The following is a 19401-nucleotide window of genomic DNA, read 5'->3' on the forward strand; positions in this document are numbered from 1 at the left end:
ACGCTCCGTCTGGGTCTCTGTGGAGCGCAAAACCGCGCCTCACGGCTCGGCCGCCAGAGCTCCGGCGGGCGGGCAGAGAGAGAGCGCGCGCGCGAGAGAGAGAGAAGCGCACGCGCCTCCTCGCCCGCCCGCCCGCTCGCTCCCGCGGCTTCTGAATGGAGCCGAAGCCGCCAATGAGCCGGCGGGCTGGCACCCCGCGGCCCCGCCCACTTCCCTTTTGCGTCACGGGGCGCTTCGATGCGCTCCCAGGAGTTTGGTAGAAGCACCGGCAGATGGTGAGGGCGGCTGGGCGCGCTCGGAGCTGCTGTCGGGGCCCCCCAGGAAGGGATGCGCTCCAGCCCGGACGGCATTGCCCAACAACGCTCGCTCGCCCGCGCGGCTGCTGCTGCTGCTCCTCCTTACCTTTAAGGCGGACGCGGGGAAAAGGAGAGCGGCGGCTGAGGCGGCGGCCGGTGAATCAAGCCGGGAAGGGAAAAAAGGCACGGAGAGCCCGCTCGGCCCCCTGCCCGTCGCTTCCCCGAGCCCGGCGCGGCGCCGTCCGGCTTCCTTGTGGCGCAGGAGCTCGAGGTCCTCCTGCCTGCTCTCCTCCCCCGCCCCCCGCCGCCTTCCAGCTCCATGAGCCGCCAGCTGGAACCCCGCAGCCCCGCCGCGCTTCTGCACTCGCCGGCGGCCGCTCCCCGCTGCCGGAGCGCTCCTTCCAAGCGCCTGCTTTTGCACGACGCCGCCGCCGCCAGCGAGGAAGCGCCGGCCGCCGCCAAGTGCGCCCGCCTGGCCGTCGATTACACCAGCGCCGTCCCTCAGGATTGTCTCAGCGCGCCCGGATCGCCTTGCGCTCCGGTTCCGCCGGCTCCTGCCGGCGAAGGTTCGCTTTCCAGCGCCCAGGGACCCAGCTTGGTGGCCGGCTACCTTTTGTTGCCCTTGCTCGACCGGGAGCACGTTTCGAGGGCGCTCGACATCAACACCGGCCGGGAGCTGCGTTGCAAGGTAAGCCGGGGAGGTGGCGGCCGAAACCCGGCGCCATCCGGGAGCCTCTGCAGCCTTCTTCGGGGCTTGGGATTTGCGGCCGGGCCGGGCCGGGGCCAGGCAGAGCGACCTTCCTTGGAGAGGGGTGGGAGACAAAAAGCGCGGCGCTTCTTCCACTTGAATCATGGAATAACAGAGTTGGAAGGGACCTTGGAGGTCGTCTAGTCCAACCCCCCCTGCTCGAGCAGGAAAGTCTATATATACCATTTTCGGACTTGAATGGGACTCGGTTTAAAGGCGGCCGTCATGAACCACCTCGAATATCCGGCGTTTCAAGGGCAAAAGCTGGATCGGATGTTGTGCATCACAAAGCGAAGATCTGACTTGCAAAAAAAAAAAAAACAAGCCGCCGCGTTTCTTTTAGGACAGCAAGTAGCGTGCTGGATCGGACGGGTGTCTGAGCAATTTTGAGTGTGTGTTTGTGTGAACGGGAGAAAGGAGAAGGGTCCCCGAAAACTGCCACTCGAACCCCACGGGGCTCCCTTCTTGCCCTTTTGCTTTTTGAAAAGGGGGCTTTAAAAAGCAAAAACAAAAACAAAAAAAACCCACACAACAACCCAGATCGCCTATGAGCGGCCGAGGAAACCTACATCTGAAAGCCGAGAAGGCATCGATTTGGTGCCGGGATCGGGACCAAAGAAGGTCTCGGGAAAGATAGATACCTATTTTTTTAAAAAAAGAACCTTGCAAAAAGCGATGCCTTTCTTAATTTCCTAATTGGGGACCCGATTCGGCTGCGCTGCACTTTGCAAGCGCAGATTTTGGCCCAGAAATGTGTTTTTTCCGCGCCCCCCCCCCCGATCCTTGCAAGAAAAGAAGCGGATCCCCGGTGGATGCGTGTATTGTGTATGTGTGTGTGTGTGTCTGTGTTTAACTGCATTCGGGAAAGGTACCCTATGACTATCATTAAGTGTTGTACCTTATTTACTCTTGACGAATGCATCTTTTTTTTTTTTTAATGTCCACTGAGAGCATTTGCACCAAGACACATTCCTTGTGTGTCCAATCACACTTGGCCAAGAAAGAATTCTATTTCTATTCTACCAAGATCCTGGGAGTAAGGAAGGGTTTAGGTTTCCTCCGTCATCCTCCTCTTGTTTTCCGCTCCCCTCCTGCAGCCTAGTACGCAAGCAGGAGTTGGACTGCCACTAGCAGCGGAGAGAGCTTTCCAAGTTTTCCATGAGGTGTCTCCTCGGCTCTTTAAATAAAACACGCGCTCTGCCTTCCCCGGCGCTTTCTCGCCTTGCCGGGGAGAGAAAAGGAAGCCGAGGCTGCAGCCCTGAAGTTTCCTGCTGCCACCTGGTGGCCTCTCCGGCCTGCTTGCTCTCGCTGCAGAACCGTTGGAAACGAATGGGGAGCTGCTGCTCCTGAGTTCAAAGTCCACGGTGGAATACTTGTTGTGATGCAGGAGAGGGTGAAAATCAAAATTGGCTAACCTGCTGCCGAATAATCGACTCCCTCTGGCAAGGGGTTCCCCCCAAACTTAGCCACTTTTAAGACTCGTGAACCCCAATTCCCAGAATCCCCAGCCGCTGTGCTTTTAACTTTTAAGAGATGTGACCTGGCTGGGGAGTTCTGGGAGATGAAGTCCCCGAGCCTTAAAAGTGGCCCGGTTTGGACATCCCTGCTCTAGAGCAGTTGTTTCCCAACCGTGGCAACTTTAAAGATAGGTGGACTTCAGCTCCCAGAATTCCCCCAGCCGGTCTATACATCTTAACCAAAGTTATTTAAGCATGGGGGCTGGGGATTCTGGGAGTCGAAGTCCACACTTCTTAAAAGTTGGGAAACACTGCGCTAGAGTCTTTAGGCCACTGGCCTCCCCTTTGTAACCTTCTGCTTTCCTCCTGCTTCTAGAAACAGCCTAAATATACTTAGAGCCCCGTTTGGAATTGCACGCTCCTCCTCAAAGTGTAGTTACTAGCAGGCGTGCCTCCGGTTAGGCTTTTAAGTTGCCAGATGGACTTCCCTGATACACCTTGCAATCTACATTCTAACATAGTACAGATAATAATAGAGAAAGGAGAAGAAAAGGGACGTAAGTGGGTGGGTAGAATTCTTTTTTTTTTTTAAAGTTGGATTCGGAGTCTGGAGACATTGCAGTGGCTTGTGAATCTTTGAGAGGATTGCCCGTCCTGGCTTGCAAACTCTTCTTCATCAATGACCTGTGGTGAGAATTGCTCTTTTCCAAGTCAGGAAAATCATCTCGTCCTCTTGAAATATTTATTTTTAACCTCCGCTGGGTTTGCAAGGAGGCTGGCGTAGCCTAGCGTGGCTTCAGCTGTATGGGGGACGGAGTTCTGATAGGGAAGAGGACTTCAATGATGACCAGATGGTCAAGAGAGAAAGTAGCCAGGAAGAAGAGGGCTGTGGGTGATTGTTTGGAGACCCTTTTGCAATATATTTTTCTCTCTGGGAGCTTGAGCCAAGTTGGAAGAGTCACCATTTCCAGCTTGGCTTAGGATGTGAGTAAGCTCTTTGCAAGTCCCAGGACATGATTGCAGTCTTGCAAAATATCCGTGAATAAAGCATGAGAGGCTTTAATCCCCTTCTTCCTTGCCTAAATGTTTGCTGCGCTTTGAAATTTCAGCTCGGTTGCCTTCACCTTTGTTTGACTCACTGGGAGGTGATTGCTTTGGTGGCTTTTAATAGCTCTTCAAACCCCCCCCCCCAACCTGCCACAAACACACCTCCTCTTCATTTTTCCTTGACACTGAAGCAAGGAGCATTACTGTACATTACTGTTCTGGCAGGGAACTGCTGCGCCAGTATTTATAGTGAGTGTGCAAAGATTCAGGGCTCAAGTGCAAAAAGCAGGAATTGCAGATATTAAAAGTTTATTAATATTAATATTGAAATATTAAAAGCAAAGGGCTGTGATGTTTAAGCGGTGTCTGGAGAGATGTATCCAAAACAATATGGTACATCAGAACTGCTTTGCCAGATTAGATCGGGTATGATTTATATATGGTACTATGTTTTCCGTAGGATACTTCTTGTCCTTGTTGTGGAACTAAGACTTTCCTTGCTGTCTGTGCTAAGTGTTTAATGCCAGATGCTGTACAGGCAGAAGTTCTCTCTAGCTCAGGAAGAGCCTTATGTACCTCTAAGAGGTGGTAATTTCCAAAACCTAGCAGCCCAAGACACCATGCAGATCTTGGGAACATGATCAGTTTGGGAGGTGGCACCCTTTCTTTCAGCTACTTGGACTATTGTGATTCCATCATCTTCCCAAAATGAATTCCCCTTCCTCATCTAAGGATCGTATGCACAGAAACAAAAATGCATCTTACTTCCATTGCCTGTTCTAGGAAGTGTATAATTCTTCCAGAAGCTTGATTTGTCTCTCTTTTTCCATGTTGTTCGGTTTGGATCATAGCCACGTTCTTCAAGGCGGCACCTTCTGCTATCTCCTCTTTGGTGGGTGATTTAATGGCGGGTCCCAATTTACTAATAATTGTGAGAACATGGTTTAGTGAATGTAGATATACTGATAGAAGAGAGTATTTTTAACTCAAGGTTAAACTCATGGGGTTTTGGTGCTGTTTTCTTGTAGACATTTCATTAACCCCACTTAGGTAACGTCATCAGTGCTAGAAGGGAGCGGGGTTTCTAACAGAATCCTGATGATATTTTGTACTTAGGCAAAGAATTATGTACAAGAAAGCAACCAAGCTTAGGGAGCACCAAGGACACCCCACAACTGCAGATATTTTGATCAGGATCCATCAAGGATTGGTCCTTGCATCCTCCAATAAAATCTTACTTAATCTCTCTTTTTTCTCTCTCTCTCTCTTTCTCCCTCCCCACTTGCTTCTATCTCTAGGTCTTCCCTCTCAAACACTACCAGGACAAAATCAGGCCTTACATCCAGTTGCCATCACACCGAAACATCACCGGGATTGTGGAGGTCATCCTCGGAGACACGAAGGCGTATGTCTTTTTCGACAAGGACTTTGGTGACATGCATTCCTACGTTAGGAGCTGCAAGCGCCTGCCGGAGCAGGAAGCCGCTAGACTCTTCAAACAGATTGTCTCTGCAGTGGCTCACTGCCACCAGTCAGCCATTGTGCTGGGGGACCTCAAACTCAGGAAATTTGTGTTTTCTAATGAAGAAAGGTGAGCGGATGGGCCTACGGGATAATTGGCTTTCAGGTCTCTCTCCACAGAGAATCCTCAGAAGATGTGTTCCCAATTGCCACGTCTAATGCTTAACTATAGCCTTTGTGGTTTTTTTTGGTTTTCATCACTAGGCTGGATTTGGCCCATGGCCGGCCAGTTGCTTACCCCTGCTGTGAATCCTATACCAGTTCTCTGTATCAAATAGGCCTCTTTAGAATGAGGAAACGATGGCGATCCAGTCTGGGGAAACTAGTACTTTTGTCTTTTCTGTACGGAATAATATCTGATAACACCTCCCATAATGACCTCTCAAGGTTGACTCAGCCTTCCATCCTTCTGAGGTCGGTAAAGTGAGGACCCAGATTGTTGTGGTGGGGGAAGGCAATATGCTGACTCTGTAAACTGCTTAGAAAGGGCTGTGAAGCAGTATATAAGTAACTGCTATTGCTATAATCTGCACAAGCTGCAATGATTCTGATGATAGCCCTGTGAAATTATACCCTTAATTGCTGTTGGGAAGGGCAGATAAGGCAGAGCATGTTTGACGGACAATGCTCACCCCAGACACAACATATGACCTCCCCTTTTCTTATTTCAAGTCCAACATTTTTGCCATGCTAGTAAGTGAGTGATGTTACATAAACAGCTGCCTCACTTCTGCCTGGGATCCAAAGAACTATTCTACACTGAAAAATGTCTAAATGTCTAGTGCAGTGTTTCTCAACCGTGGCATCTTGAAGATGTGTGGACTTCAACTCCCAGAATTCCCCAGTCAGCATAACCTGCTTCCTGTCTAACAAGAAGCACCGGCGCCTTGGTTTGCTGGCACCCTCCAGGCCAAGGCCAGTGCAGACTTGGGTGCCTTTACTCCCCCTCCTAATCAGTGGTGGGATGCTGCTGGTTTAACAACCGGTTTGGTGAGCATGCGCTTTGTGCGAGCGCGTGCCCAAGGTGCTTCTGCGCAGCACTGAAAATGGAGCATTACTCAGCTGCTTACCTTCCAAGTCAGCAACAGTAAATAGTACAGTGAGGGGGGCCCAATCAGCTGTGCCGCGCAATTGAGAGACGAGCTACAAAGCAGGAAATAAAGGACAGAGTAGGGCAGGGGCAGGTGGGCAGGCTAGCTGATCGTCGGAACTACCAGTTCGTGCGAACCGTTCCAAACCGGCAGCATCTCACCACTGTTCCTAATGCATCGTTACTGTTATAAAAATATGAAGAGGAGTTGTGAATTACTTATTGGGTGGTTGTGAGTTCAAGGAAGATAAAGCATTCAACCCTGTAACAAAGAGCAGCCATAAAATAATGCCTCAAATGTGACACAATCTACCTGCCTCTTAGATCAGCAAAACAGGCTGAACGAGTAGACAACAAATTATATACAGGTAGTCATTTGGCCTACGACTAAAATGGAGCTGAGAATTTCCATTGTATGTTATGGGGGTTGTAATCGTGACACTCGCATAACTGACCCCAAGCGTAGGACATTTTTGTGGCTGTCATTAAGCGAATGTCATGGTTGTTAAGTGAACTCATTGTCCCCGACGTGTGTTTTGTTGCTGGAAATTAGATATAAATTCCGGTTTCTGGCAAAAAAGAATATGGGACCAGGGGATGCTACCAACAGCGGTAAATGCAGGCTGGTTTAGCAATCGTCACTGCAGGGGGAAGCATCAAAACTTTGAATGTGGGTTATAAGTTGCTTGGGGGGGGGGGGAGGTCTGTCATAACTTGGAATGGCCAGTCATAAGTTGAAGACCACCTGTAATGGAGACTTTTCCTCTTCCATTAACCCAAAAGCTATGTGTGGGAGGATTGATCCATTCTTGGGGAATTCTGGGAGTTGAAGTCCACACATCTTCAAGCTGCCAAGGTTGCAAAACACTGGTCTAGTGAAATGTTTAATTTTAAATAATGGCAATGTAGGCATAGGGACGCGGCGGCTCAGTGGCTAAGACGCTGAGCTTGTCGATCAGAAAGGTCTGCAGTTCGGTGGTTCAAATCCCTAGCACCGCGTAACGGAGTGGGCTCCTGTTACTTGTCCCAGCTTCTGCCAACCTGGCAGTTCGAAAGCAGATAAAAAATGCAAGTAGAAAAATAGGGACAACTTTGGGTGGGAAGGTAACAGCATTCTGTGCGCCTTTGGGCGTTTAGTCATGCTGGCCGCATGACCACGGAGACGTCTTCGGACAGCGCTAGCTCTTCGGCTTTGTAACAGAGATGAGCACCACCCCCTAGAGCCGGAAATGACTAGCATGTATGTGTGAGGGGAACCTTTACCTATAGCACTTTTTTTTTTTGGAAACCCGACATGGTTTCTCTGTTCATGACTTCCTTGGGCTACTCTTTACACCTTGAACCTGATGGTGCTGTTTTTATTGGACTGTTTTCTTCCTTCTACATTTTTCTTCCTCCACAAATATCACATAAATATCCTTTCCAAAGAAATCACGAAAAGGTTCCCAGAGAAGCACGAACGTTTGTTTATTTAAATTGCAGTTCTTTCCACCTCTTAAGGTCATTTTTGTGCTTTTTTTAATCTACATTCTTACTGGAGCAAATAAATACATAAGCAGGATGGCGTACGAACAGAAACCTGTTTGTCCCAGAGTTGTGAACGGGCTGTTTGGTGCCAGATGCAGGCTTCTCAGCAGGGACACACATGACTAGGTTAATCCTTGTTGGATGTTTGGTTGTTAAGTTTTTTCACTGAGGCTCGTTTGTGCACATCATGCCATGCGTGCTGCGGATGTTAAGTTGCCATATTTGCAAACAAATAAATTCAGTACAGAACCCAGGACGGGATTCTGATTGCTAAGTGGAATAACTTAATTTCGACTTAACAGGCTCGAGCTGCAGGCATGAGGTTGGGGGCTGAGATGTTTGAAATCCAAAATGCTTCATCTTGATTGAGCTGAAGCTCCCAATGGTTAATTGGGCTTCCATCCCAAAAAGTTTAAAAAGAAAAAGAAAAGAAAGAAACTAGCATAACTGGTCTATGAATGACTTTGTCCCAGGCGGTTTGACTTAGATTATAAGGTTAAGGTGTGCGGCGGAATAGACATGAATGAAAGGTTGATGTAATTTTAAGTGTCATGCATTTAAATGAATTGTATTTGGGCATTGACGGCAAATGAGAGTTACATAAAGAACCTGTTATGAATGGCAGAGTTGGGAGAATGGAAGAAGCTACAGAGAGATGTTACAGGCTTAGCCAGGAATGCCATCGGTGACACAATGGGAAGGAATGACTGTGTTTTCTGCAATTGTACAGCCTATTTGTGTGCCCGGCTATTCTGTCGTTCAAGAAAGTCTTGAGACTGGAAGGCCTACATGCCAACTTGGTTTGATGTAGAAGGAATAATGTTGAGCATTTGGGGTCAAGTTTTAATACACAATTTCAGCCCAATTTTTCAGTTTGCTAAACGAGACAGTTGCTAAGTGGGTTTTACCCCATTTTACGACCTTTCTTGCCACAGCTGTTAAGTGAATCCGGTTGTTAAGTTAACGATGCGGTCATTAAGTGAATCAGGCTTCCCCATGGTCAGAAGGTTGCAGAAGGGCCCTGGGACACTGCAATACCGTCATAAATATGAGTCAGTTGCCGAACATCTGAAATTTGATCAGGTGACTCTGGGGAAGCTTCCACTGTCATAAGTGGGACAAATGGTCATAACTCATCTTTTTTCACTGCCGTTGTAACTTTGAACATCACTAAACAAATGGTTGTAAATCAAGGACTATCTCTCGGATGCGCAGTTCGGCACCATCTCCCTCCTACCCCCAGTGTAGCTTTCCATTGTACTTTCAGAGAACGGATCGTGTAGTTTGTGTTAATCACAGTTTGTGATGTGTTAGCTGTGATGTTTTAGCCCAGTTTCTTGGGTATCTTGAAAAGAATTGGGTCAGTGGTGGATTCAAATATTTTACTATCGGTTCTGAGGTGTGGCTTGGTGGGCGTGGCAGGGGAAGGATGTACTGCAAAAATCTCCATTCTCTACTCACTCGTGGGGAAAGGTTATTGCAAAATCTCCATTCCCTCCCCACCCCACTACCCTGCTTTCCAGCTCCATTCTCCTGTGCAGGGCAACAAAAGAAGACCTAGCCAATCAGCTGGGACTCGGGAGGCAGAGAAGAGATGGGGGCGGGGCCAGTCGGAGCGGGTATTTGCCGGTTCTCTGAACTACTCAAAATTTCCGCTACTGGTTCTCCAGAACTGGTCAGAACCTGCTGAATGCCACCTCTGGATTGTGCGGTCGTTTGGATCTTGGCCCTAAGGGGGGGGGAGAGAAAACGTTGTGAAGTTTTAATGGATGTATTTCACAGCCTTGGGTGCACACTGCTCCCCACCCCAAACTCACCGCTGTGCCAACACAACACGAGGTTACTTTTCTTTGCTCTCCTCTGGAGATAAACTGGAGGACCCCCTTTAAAGAAAGAGTGCTGAGGGCACAAGGGAGGAAGGGAGGAACTTTTGAGATCCTCTCTTTGAAGATGGTTGGGTCATGTGCCAGCAGGCCCAGAATGGGTAGGAAAAAGCAGCCCATTTGAACTTGGTGGGAGTCTTGCTTTTGGCATCCAAAGCAATTTCACGCCTGATTGCTGCAATCCGTACATTACTTTGAAGTGCTGGAGCGCAGTTGCTTGTGAATGCTAGGGATTGTGTCGTTAATTCTCCCTGTATGCGCATGCATGCTCTGAAGCCTTTGGTGTTTAATTTCAAGTGTTTTTGGTTTGGGTGAAGGAGCAGCTGATTGTTCTGTGTTAACATTAAGGAACAAATTATTCCCAGCATAATTCTGAATTCTTCAACCTGGTAGGGGTTGCACTTCACTATGGACTGGAGGTTCTGTGTCTGTCTGGTAGATGGCATTCTTTTCCCTAAGAGGAGATTACGCCGCCTTCTTGCATTTAATTCCTGTGTCTGTCTTAGTCCCAAATCTTTTGGGGTTTTTGGGGGGTGCGGTGGGGGGTTTCAGGGCTCCTGCTTGCAAAGTAGCACTTCTGAATAGCACTGGGATAGAACCACTTGTTCAGGAGGGTCTTAAGGGGGAATGCTGGCTAAAGGATTGCCCAACTGATGCAGAGAGGCTGCCATTGTATTTGTGGAGATGGTTGTATAAATCTATTTTAGTTTTCTTGCAAGTTGGAAGAAAGGGCTTGTTCATATTATTATGAAAAAAACAAGAAAGTTGTGATTTGGTGTTAATGCTTTATTTTACTGCAACAGAAGAAGTTGGAAGTTGATGTTTCTTTTTCTTTCTTTTTTCTTATCCTTCTTCACTTCTCTTCCCCCTCTTCCTCCCTCTCGTTTTCCTATTTACTTTGATATTTTGTATCTTATTTTATTGTATAACTCAATAAAAACGTTAAAGCAAGTTGGAAGTTGATGTTGCTGAGTAAGAAAGCTTGAGAGGTGGATTTGGACTATCTGCCTTTTTCGAAACCTGTAGTCCAGCTTTAACATGACAAATAAGAAAGAGGGAAATCAGGTGCATTGCCCCAACTTTGATGTCTGCAGGCAAGAGGGACTACAAATAATTAGCACTTAAGACTTACGCATCATTTCATAGTGCTTTTACAGCCCTCTCTAAGCAGTTTACACAGTCAGCATATTATCCCCAACAATCTGGGTCCTCATTTACTGACCTCAGAAGGATAGAAAGCTGGTCAGAATTGAACTTCTGGCAGCGGGCAGTCAGCCTGCAATACTGCATTTTAACCACTGCGCCACCAGGACTCATAATTGCTAATAACATGGTGCAAAAAGCTGGCAAAGTGAAAGGAAGGAGCTGCAAGCAGTCTGCAGAGTAAAATGGGATTTTTGTGAGCAGAGCAAGGGCCTATTTCAGGGGTCCCCAAACTTGGCAACTTTAAGACTTGTGGACTTCAACTCCCAGATTTCCAGTGAGCCAGATCCTGAGGGAATATCAGGGCCTTACGTAGATTGCTGGCTGAGGAATTCTGGGAGTTGAAGCCCACAAGTCTTAAAAGTTGCCAAGTTTGGAGACCTCTGGTCTATTGGTGTAATGTATGTCTACGTTGTGCAAATTTAGTTGATTCTTTTTTTTTTTAGCTAACTGAGATAGGTGAGCACACCTGTTATCGGAAAGTATTTTATAAAGATCTCTATGGAGATTCTCCATCAGCCAGGTCATGGTTGTCCCAAAAGTGCTTTTTTTTTTCTTCCAAAAGGCAACTGGACTTCCTTGTTTTATTTTATTTTTCCCTTTGGAAACTTCTCATCCAAGATGCTTCAGTCTTCTGGGAAAAGCTCCTTTGGGACATGTTTTGTAAAAAAAAAAAAAAAAAAAAGCACAAACAGGCTGTTCTATTAAATGTCCTGCTTTGGCACATGAATGTAGGCACCCAGAGTGACAATTGGGACAAAGAGATTGCTGAGTGAAAGCTTTCCTGGGGAGGTGGGTTTCTGCGCCATAGATGAAGCTTCTGGCCTGTTTGTTCTCCTGCTTCGTGTTTTCAGTGCCATTAGGTGACTTCATGACTTCGAGCCATCGGGCGCTCAAGAAGGGTTGAACAGGCATGTGTGAATCAGTCAATCAAAGTCAAGGTTGAAAGCCTGCGGTGAAACAATGGCCCTTTGGCAAACCAGCGGAGTCTGGGGACGGACGAGAGCAATCTATCAGAAAGTACACATTGACCTAAAAAACCTGGCAACTCTTTTCTCCTTGCAGGGAGAAACACTGGTGTGTTTGGCTGCCTGTGATAAACTGAACCACTCGCTGAAATAGCAGATTGCACTCCGCGCTGCTAATTTAGAAACCTAGTAATTGCGCAGGGATGAGGTTGTGAGTCGCGCGTTTGGTAACCCCGGGGGTGAAGCAACATTGGGCAAGAGGTTAGCCTTAGTAAGCGCAGGTGTGAAACTTGGATCTCATCAGCCGGTTGGAGAGCAGGTAGTACAATCTGAGTCATATTTTCCATGTACAGGACCAGCTAGGAGAGAGGGGGAAGGGAGGAGGGAAGGTCAGGGCAAGGAGGCTGGCCAGCCAACTGTGTCAGGAAAGTGGCACCCCCACCCCACAGAAAGTATTTAATCCACAAATATAAGATTAAACAGCACTCCAGCAATGCAGGGTTTGGGTGGAAGAGAATTCCGCATAAAAGCTGCGAAACCTGCATGGCTCTTTTCTGTATATGTGTTGTGAATTGAGGGGTGGGAAATGTTGTATAAACTGAACTAGAGAGTTACAACTATTTCAGGAACAAAAGGGATGTAAGTTTTGGCTGCCATCCCATCAGCGAGTTAAGGCTCGATGTCACCGAGACAAAACTGGCTTTCATCCAAGCCCATCGTTGCCCTGTGAATGTGGCTTGCTGTAATGGAGACTCTTCCATGAGCAGGTCATTTCCTTCACCTCCTTTCTCCTTCGATGACTGACAACCCATTGAAAATAGTTGTGCGTTGGATACCGACTCTCTTGTGGCCTCATTCAGGCATAGAAGTTTTGCAGTGGTTTTAAGAGGTGGCAATTCTAAAGGAAGCAAACGATGGCTAACTTATTCCCTTTAGCTGCATTACAGATAGTTCTCAACTTACGACTACAGTGGAGCCCACGGTTGCCATTACTAAACAAGACAGTTGCTAAGTGAGTTTTGGCCCCATTTAATGAACTTTCTTGGCACACAGCTGTTAACACTTCAGTGGTTCAGTTAGTAACACGGTTTTAATTGAATCTGGCTTCCCCATTGATATTGCTTGACAAGGCCTCAAACGGTGATCACATGACCCCCCAGGCGCACTGCAACTGTCATAAATATGAGTCCATTGCCAAGCCCCTGAATTTTGATTAAGTGACCCTGGGGTCATAACTGTGAAAAACGGTCCTAAGTTACTTTTTTTAAAATGCCACTGTAACTTGAAACGGTCACTAAACTAATAGTTGTAAGTCAAGGACTACCTTTATAACTTTGTGTCATTGAATGAGCAGAAATGCATTTTTACTCATTGAGCCATGATTTCCATTGGTTTAATGTTTCAGGGAGCAGGTGTGTGAGCCATTGGGGTTCAAAAGCCAGGCTCCCGAGCCTGTTGACTGCACCATTCAATCAACAGTAGCTCACACGTATAATAAAAGTGGAAGTGTCCTTGAGGCTGATGAACTTAGGTGAACTCCATAGCATGTGCTTTATATGCTTTTATCACCTCTGCAGATTAACCCTGTGTAGAAACTCTCCGCGGTGTTTTGATATGCAGGTTGCTGTTTCAGAAGAGTGGGCGAACATTCGAGAGACGCACGGATGTGCTCTCTTTGCACGTTATGTGTGTGAATGTGGCGTTTACATCTCTGGCATTCTAACTGAGGTTCTCTCCTCTTCTGTCCTCCAGGATGCAGCTGAGACTCGAAAGCCTGGAAGACACCCACATCATGAAAGGAGAGGATGATGCTTTGTCAGACAAACACGGCTGTCCGGCGTACGTCAGTCCGGAAATCTTAAACACAACAGGAACCTATTCCGGGAAGTCGGCTGACGTTTGGAGCTTGGGCGTTATGCTGTACACTCTCCTAGTAGGACGGTATCCCTTTCATGACTCGGATCCTACCGCCCTCTTTTCCAAAATCCGGCGCGGACAGTTCTGCATCCCTGAGCACGTCTCTCCCAAAGCGCGGTGCCTCATCCGCAGCCTCCTTAGGCGAGAACCCTCTGAAAGACTCACCGCTCCGGAAATTTTGCTCCATCCTTGGTTCGAGGCTGTTTTGGAATCTGGGTATGCCGACCAGGATATACGGATCTCTGATCAAGTGGTCCCGGAGCAACTGAAGGAGGACGATGATATGAGCTTCTTCTTTTGCTAGCTCCGCCGACTCCCTTTGCCTCGGGGACGAGAGAATGTTGCTCTTGCGTTCCGCGTTTTTTTGTGTCCGTTTTTTTGTGTTGGTGCACATGTGTGTGTGTCCATCTTGTAAATGCATCGCTTTCCAAAAGCCTTCCTCTGCTCAGGATGACTGAGACCTCAAATGCACTCATCCCACAGGTGGAGGGCCTCTTTATCTTCTCCCACGTCCACATGGAAAGCTTCCAGAAAGTTTGAAATCCTGGCTTGCTAAATCTATGGGTTCTTCCTTGGTGTTTGGGGGACTCTGCCATCCCATTCCAGTGCAAGCGTGCTGCTGAACGTTTGAACTAGAATCTGGAGAAACGGCAAGCTAATGTTGGATTTCATTGGAAAATCAGATTGCTTTAGCTGGAATTTGAAGTACGGGCAAGTCCTTGACTTATAGCCATCCACTTAGTGACCATTTATAAAGTTACAACAGCACCGGGGCGGCGGGGGGAAAGCGACCTAGGACTGATTGTCACACTTAACAACAGCGTTGCAGCATTCCCCACAACCACGTGATTAAAATTTGGCCACTCGACAACATGTATTCCTGATGGTTCCGGCATCCTCTGGCCTCATGTGGGGTCACCATTGGTGAATTTCCCAGCCAAACACAGTCAACGGGGGGGATGCTGGATTGGCTTAACAACTGCTTAATGCGCTTTACAAGCAGATTGTAAAATGGGGTGTGACTCACTTAAACAACCTGCCTTGCTTAGCCGTGGAAATTTTGGGTCTCGGTTGTGGCCATAAGTTGAGGACTTCCTGTATAAATATTGCAGCCTCTGTTGCTTTCCTTCTTTCCTTCCTCTTAATAGAAAAGAGCTTTTGAGCTCCCTATGCCTGTTCACATCCACATGGCCTGGTTTTGCTGCCCAGTTTACTGTTACAGCCATGACAGAAGTGCCAGAGGATTCTCCTGCCTCCCGTCCATCACATGGAGATGACAGGATCACCAGCTGGCCTTTGATTACAGAATCTTTTAGCTGGTGATGTAAGAGTGAAATGCAGTTGAGGTTCTTAACGAAGCTGGGCAGATTACAGGTTAACAGAGTTATAGGGGACCTTGTAGGTCATCTAGTCCAACCCCCCCTGCCCAAGCAGGAGAGCCTATACACCAGGCAGGACCAGGACATGATCCCAGTGCTAGAAAGATGGGTTGGCATGTATATATATATATAGATGTGGAATAGGAGTCTGACAATGATTTTAAATAATCCGTTTCCCTCACGGGGCTCTCGTTATCTTTCAGGCCAGAGTCCAATGGTTGTTTTGTTAGTTTCTTAGACAACAGAAAGTCCAACTTGAATGTTTCGATCTTCAAGGCAACAGGCTGTGTATCCCAGTCTTGCAAAACCTGTTGATCTTAGAGGCTTTACAGTTCGAAACCCAACTTGGTTAATCCAGACTTAAGGCTGCTGCTTAGCCTTTCAAGAGAGCTGTCGTTGACGGGACAAATCCGGCAGCTAAATCTTTTGTTATTTTGACCCGCAGAGCCTTTGATAATCTAGAATTAAGTGCCCTTGAGAGGCTGAATACAGAGACTTGCTCACTTTGGGGGCGTTTGAGGCCTGGTTTCCACAGATGTCAATGCCTTGCATTGTGGTGCCAGTCCCAAAGGTGCCAAACTGCATTTAGCTTCCAGTGTTTTCTTTTTTAAAAAAAAGAAAGTTCAGAGCCATTAAAAGGAATATCCCTGGCTTTAGAAAAAAGACCCCAGTCTCTCTCCATACGTAACAACCTCAGTGGACCTCCTAAAATGGCTTCCATGCCATCTGAGTGAAGGGGCTCTCAGTGCTGTTCTGGCAGCTATATTCTTGAATATCCATGGGATTTTAACCCTGAAAAGCAGACAGAAATATGCCCCTAGTGAGGGAGGGAGGGAGGGTCTCCAGCCTTGGCAACTTTTAAGACTGGTGGACTTCTACTCCCAGAATTCCCCAGCCAGCTTGCCTGGCTGGGGAACTCTGGGAGTGGAAGTCCACCAGGTTCTCCTCTCCTTAGAACAGTACATTTAGCAACCATTTGAAAATTACAACTACACTGATTAAAAAAAAACAAAAAACGGAGGGAATTACAACGGTTTGTCACACTTAGGAATGTTGCAGCATCCCAGCGCGATCAAAATCAAGATGGGGAGGGGCAAAACTCACTGTCTCACTTAGCAACAGAAACATTTGGGGCTCAGCTGTGCTTGTAAGGCAGAAGGGCTGCCCGTATTTGATAGAAAAGGTGAAGCCGGCCTTTCAACTTCTTCCATGACTCAGCAGTCGAACAGATGGGGGTGCGCATGTGACTTGACAATAACGCACTGTTTATATGTTGGTGTCTTTAAGTACAAGTGTTAGCCAAGGGAGGATCTGTGTATGCTTACCAAGGTGTGACACGTTCACACCCTCTGACATCGCCAGCAAAACGGAGTTCCAGGAAACAAACAGAAAAGGGCTTCTATCTCCAACTCTGGTTTTGTCACCCAAGTGTGCTAACAACCCAAGACCAGAGGCCTCCAAACTTGACCACTTTGAGACTTGTGGACTTCAACTCCCAGAATGCCTCAGCCAGCCCGCCAGTCCTTTTTGCTGACGATGTCAGAGGATGTGAAGGGCAATTTCGTAAACGTGGCTTGCTGAGGCATTCTGGGAGTTGAAGTCCACTAGTCTTAAAACTGCTGAGTTTGGAGACCCCTCGGCCCAAGACCACACCCGCAGAGAATCCAGTCATTCCAGATAACACTTTCAAAGCCCAGTCTTGGCTTTTAGATGCCAAATGTTAGCGGAAGCCATCAATTTTAAGCATGCTTTCTCAAGCAGTCATGTGAAAGGGCCTGTTTCTGACCTTGTTTGGTTCCCTTGTATCTGTGGAACTGGGTGTTGCTCTCCAAGCAGCCTCAACATCCGAATACAAAACACACCAGCTAAGGGTGGGGTGGCCTAACCTGAGAATTGAAGATAAGCTGTATCTCGTTGTGTAGACTGAAAGGCAGTTGTGTTTTGGCTTTTTGTGCAAGTATGTGATGCAATGCACTGGCTCCCTCTGTTCTTGCCGAGGAGCTCAACCAGGAAGCAATACCAGCGTGTTTTCCTTTTGACTTTGCCAACTCTAATCTATAAAACTCTCCTTTCTTCTGTCTTCTGCATTTTCGTTTCTTTCTGGCTGTAAGAGATGGTCCTATTTTAATTTGTGATCCATAATTAATGGGTCTTTTGCATAAGCATTAGCTTCCCGAGTGGGATAATGAAGTCTTTGACATTCGTGTCAATTCCTGTTAGTGTAAAAACAGGCTCTCGTTGCCGAATTGTAGCTCATCCAGACAGGAAAATTTGAAAGAAGCTTGTGATAATTGGAAGATGAGTTGGTTTCTTTTGCTGTCGATAATCGCAGTCCAAAATAAGCTGAATCTGTTGTGGGCAGGCTTGTGAGTGTGTCTGTGCAGAATCCACAAAGAGCATGTTTGATGGGAAAGCTCTTAGCTTACCAGGACTTTCAAGAAGTAAAACTACAACTCCCAGTATGACTGGTGGTGAGGCATGCTGGGAATTGTAGTTCAGCTAAATGTGAAAGGCCTTAGATGCTGGATAAGACCGCACTGTAGACTAACGTAGCTTTATCTTTCAAGGTACAATGGGAAATGTAGTTCCATGAAACCATTGCGGATAATAAGTGGCATACAATGACTGCAATAGCCATAGTTTCTTATAGACAGAGCTGAAAAAGTGATAGTGAGGTTTTAAAATCTCATGCGATACTATTTCAAGGCTTTTGCAAAAATAAATAAGTAAAAGGGCTCCCAAGATTCAGTGTGCTTCATCTCCAGTGTACGTCCTATGCAGTGTTTTGTCACCGAGTTCTATTTTTCTAATTTAATAACTATGGTGTGTGTGCCCTAAACAAACCTGAGTTAGCAAGGAGCAGATTAAATGTGAATGATGGCTGGCAATACTAACTTGATAAATCAAGATAATTAGAGGTGAAAAGTTGTTGACCTTAATTGCACTAAGGCTCTTGTGATTGCTTTAATATATTTGTATCTGTGATACAGTTTTTTTTTTTTAAATATCTTTGGACCTGCCTATAAATCTGTATATTTTGGTAGGTGGAAAGTTAATAACACTGTTGAAACTCTGTAAATATGTACATATTCTGAGGATTATCATGACGAAAGTTGTAAAATTCCTGTACAAAAAACTTTAATAAATCTGGTTTCATAACAAATTGTTCACCTCCTTTGAAGCTTTATGTAATTTCCTCATTTTTGATCCTGCCGCAATCTTGCAACACTTGGCACTTACGATGTCCCAGTGAAAACAAATATGTCAGAGTTAAAACAACAATATAACGCAAATTGCAAAATCAAAACTGGAAGGAGGAGAGAAAAATGATAACAACTAGAGGTGTAGATAATGTTATTGGAACAACTTTTTTTTAAAAAAAGGCTCAGTTTTTAATAACTTTCTAAAGTTTCTTGGGAGGGGCTGCTCTGCTTTCAAGGAAGCCCTATTCCACCACATTTGGTGCTACTCCAAAAAAGCGACATTTACTAATGTGCAGGATCCAATGTGCATCTGTCACCGGAACCCAAAGGTGTGTCATTCTGGAGAGAGAAGTTCCCTGAGAATGGGCTCCAAAGACTTGAAAGAATAAATAAGAATAAATCTCTTGTTCTGGTGACTGACTCCAATTGGATCCTGCAGCATTAGCTTGGGGTACGTATATTTGCCTTCATTTGTGAGAGAGATGGGCAGCCAATGCTTTGAACAGTTCTAGTTTGGGTCCACTTCTAGAAAGCTGGACCAACAAGGAATCCCTCTTTATATGACGTAGTAGGCCAGGTGGAATTTAGTCAGAGAAGGTAGTCTGGGAAATACTCCAGAGTTTTGTTGACACGATTTAAATTGGGTTCTGGTAACCAGGGCAGGGCCCACACTCTACATATATGTTCCCATCATTCTGGATTAGTTCTAACTTCCTGAGAGCCTTTAAAAGCAGCCTCATGCAAAGGACATTACAGTAATCCAAGTATGAGTTGCAGTCACCAGGACTTCTTGCACCAAGAAAGGATGCAGAAACCCTGCTACTGGGTAGCTTGTGCTCGTCCATCCATGGATCAACTGAGACCAAAGGAGAACCAGACAGAAGTTCCATATTACTTGGGTTCCATTAGAACCTGGTTCCCCCCACCACCACCCCCGCCCCAATCCAGACCTTCATTAGTCTTCAGGATACATATAATCTCTCTCAACAACTTGGAGTAGTGATGTAGAATTCTTACTGAAGAATTGTACATCAGCAACGGTCATTTATCCCCCCACCACTCTCCACCTAATCTTGTTCCAGTCCTGTTAATCCAGGGGTATCAAAGTCAAGGCCTGGGAAACCAGATCCGGCCTGAGGGGTGCTTAGATCTGGCCTGTGGG

At 46.7% G+C, this 19401-nt stretch overlaps 1 protein-coding gene across 1 annotated transcript; it reads left to right on the forward strand.

The window, feature by feature from the left end:
- Window positions 1-270: 270 nt before the first annotated feature.
- TRIB1 (tribbles pseudokinase 1) lies at window positions 271-18199 on the forward strand. The gene is made up of 3 exons (XM_026679136.2): window positions 271-984; window positions 4847-5139; window positions 13493-18199. The coding sequence occupies exons 1-3, from the start codon at window positions 616-618 to the stop codon at window positions 13959-13961; spliced, it is 1131 nt and encodes a 376-aa protein (XP_026534921.1). The 5' UTR covers window positions 271-615; the 3' UTR covers window positions 13962-18199.
- Window positions 18200-19401: the final 1202 nt, after the last annotated feature.

Source organism: Notechis scutatus, chromosome 3 (assembly GCF_049901735.1).
Source record: "Notechis scutatus isolate UNSWTSFEM ecotype Mainland chromosome 3, rNotScu1.2, whole genome shotgun sequence".
NCBI classification, from domain to species: Eukaryota; Metazoa; Chordata; class Lepidosauria; order Squamata; family Elapidae; genus Notechis; species Notechis scutatus.

Bases quoted from the DNA above. Each gene is read 5' to 3' on its own strand.
- TRIB1 (XM_026679136.2), top strand. From the start codon at position 616: ATGAGCCGCCAGCTGGAACCCCGCAGCCCCGCCGCGCTTCTGCACTCG. The intron at 985-4,846 runs GTAAGCCGGGGA...TTCTATCTCTAG, and splicing joins GCCGGGAGCTGCGTTGCAAG to GTCTTCCCTCTCAAACACTA. The intron at 5,140-13,492 runs GTGAGCGGATGG...TCTGTCCTCCAG, and splicing joins GTGTTTTCTAATGAAGAAAG to GATGCAGCTGAGACTCGAAA.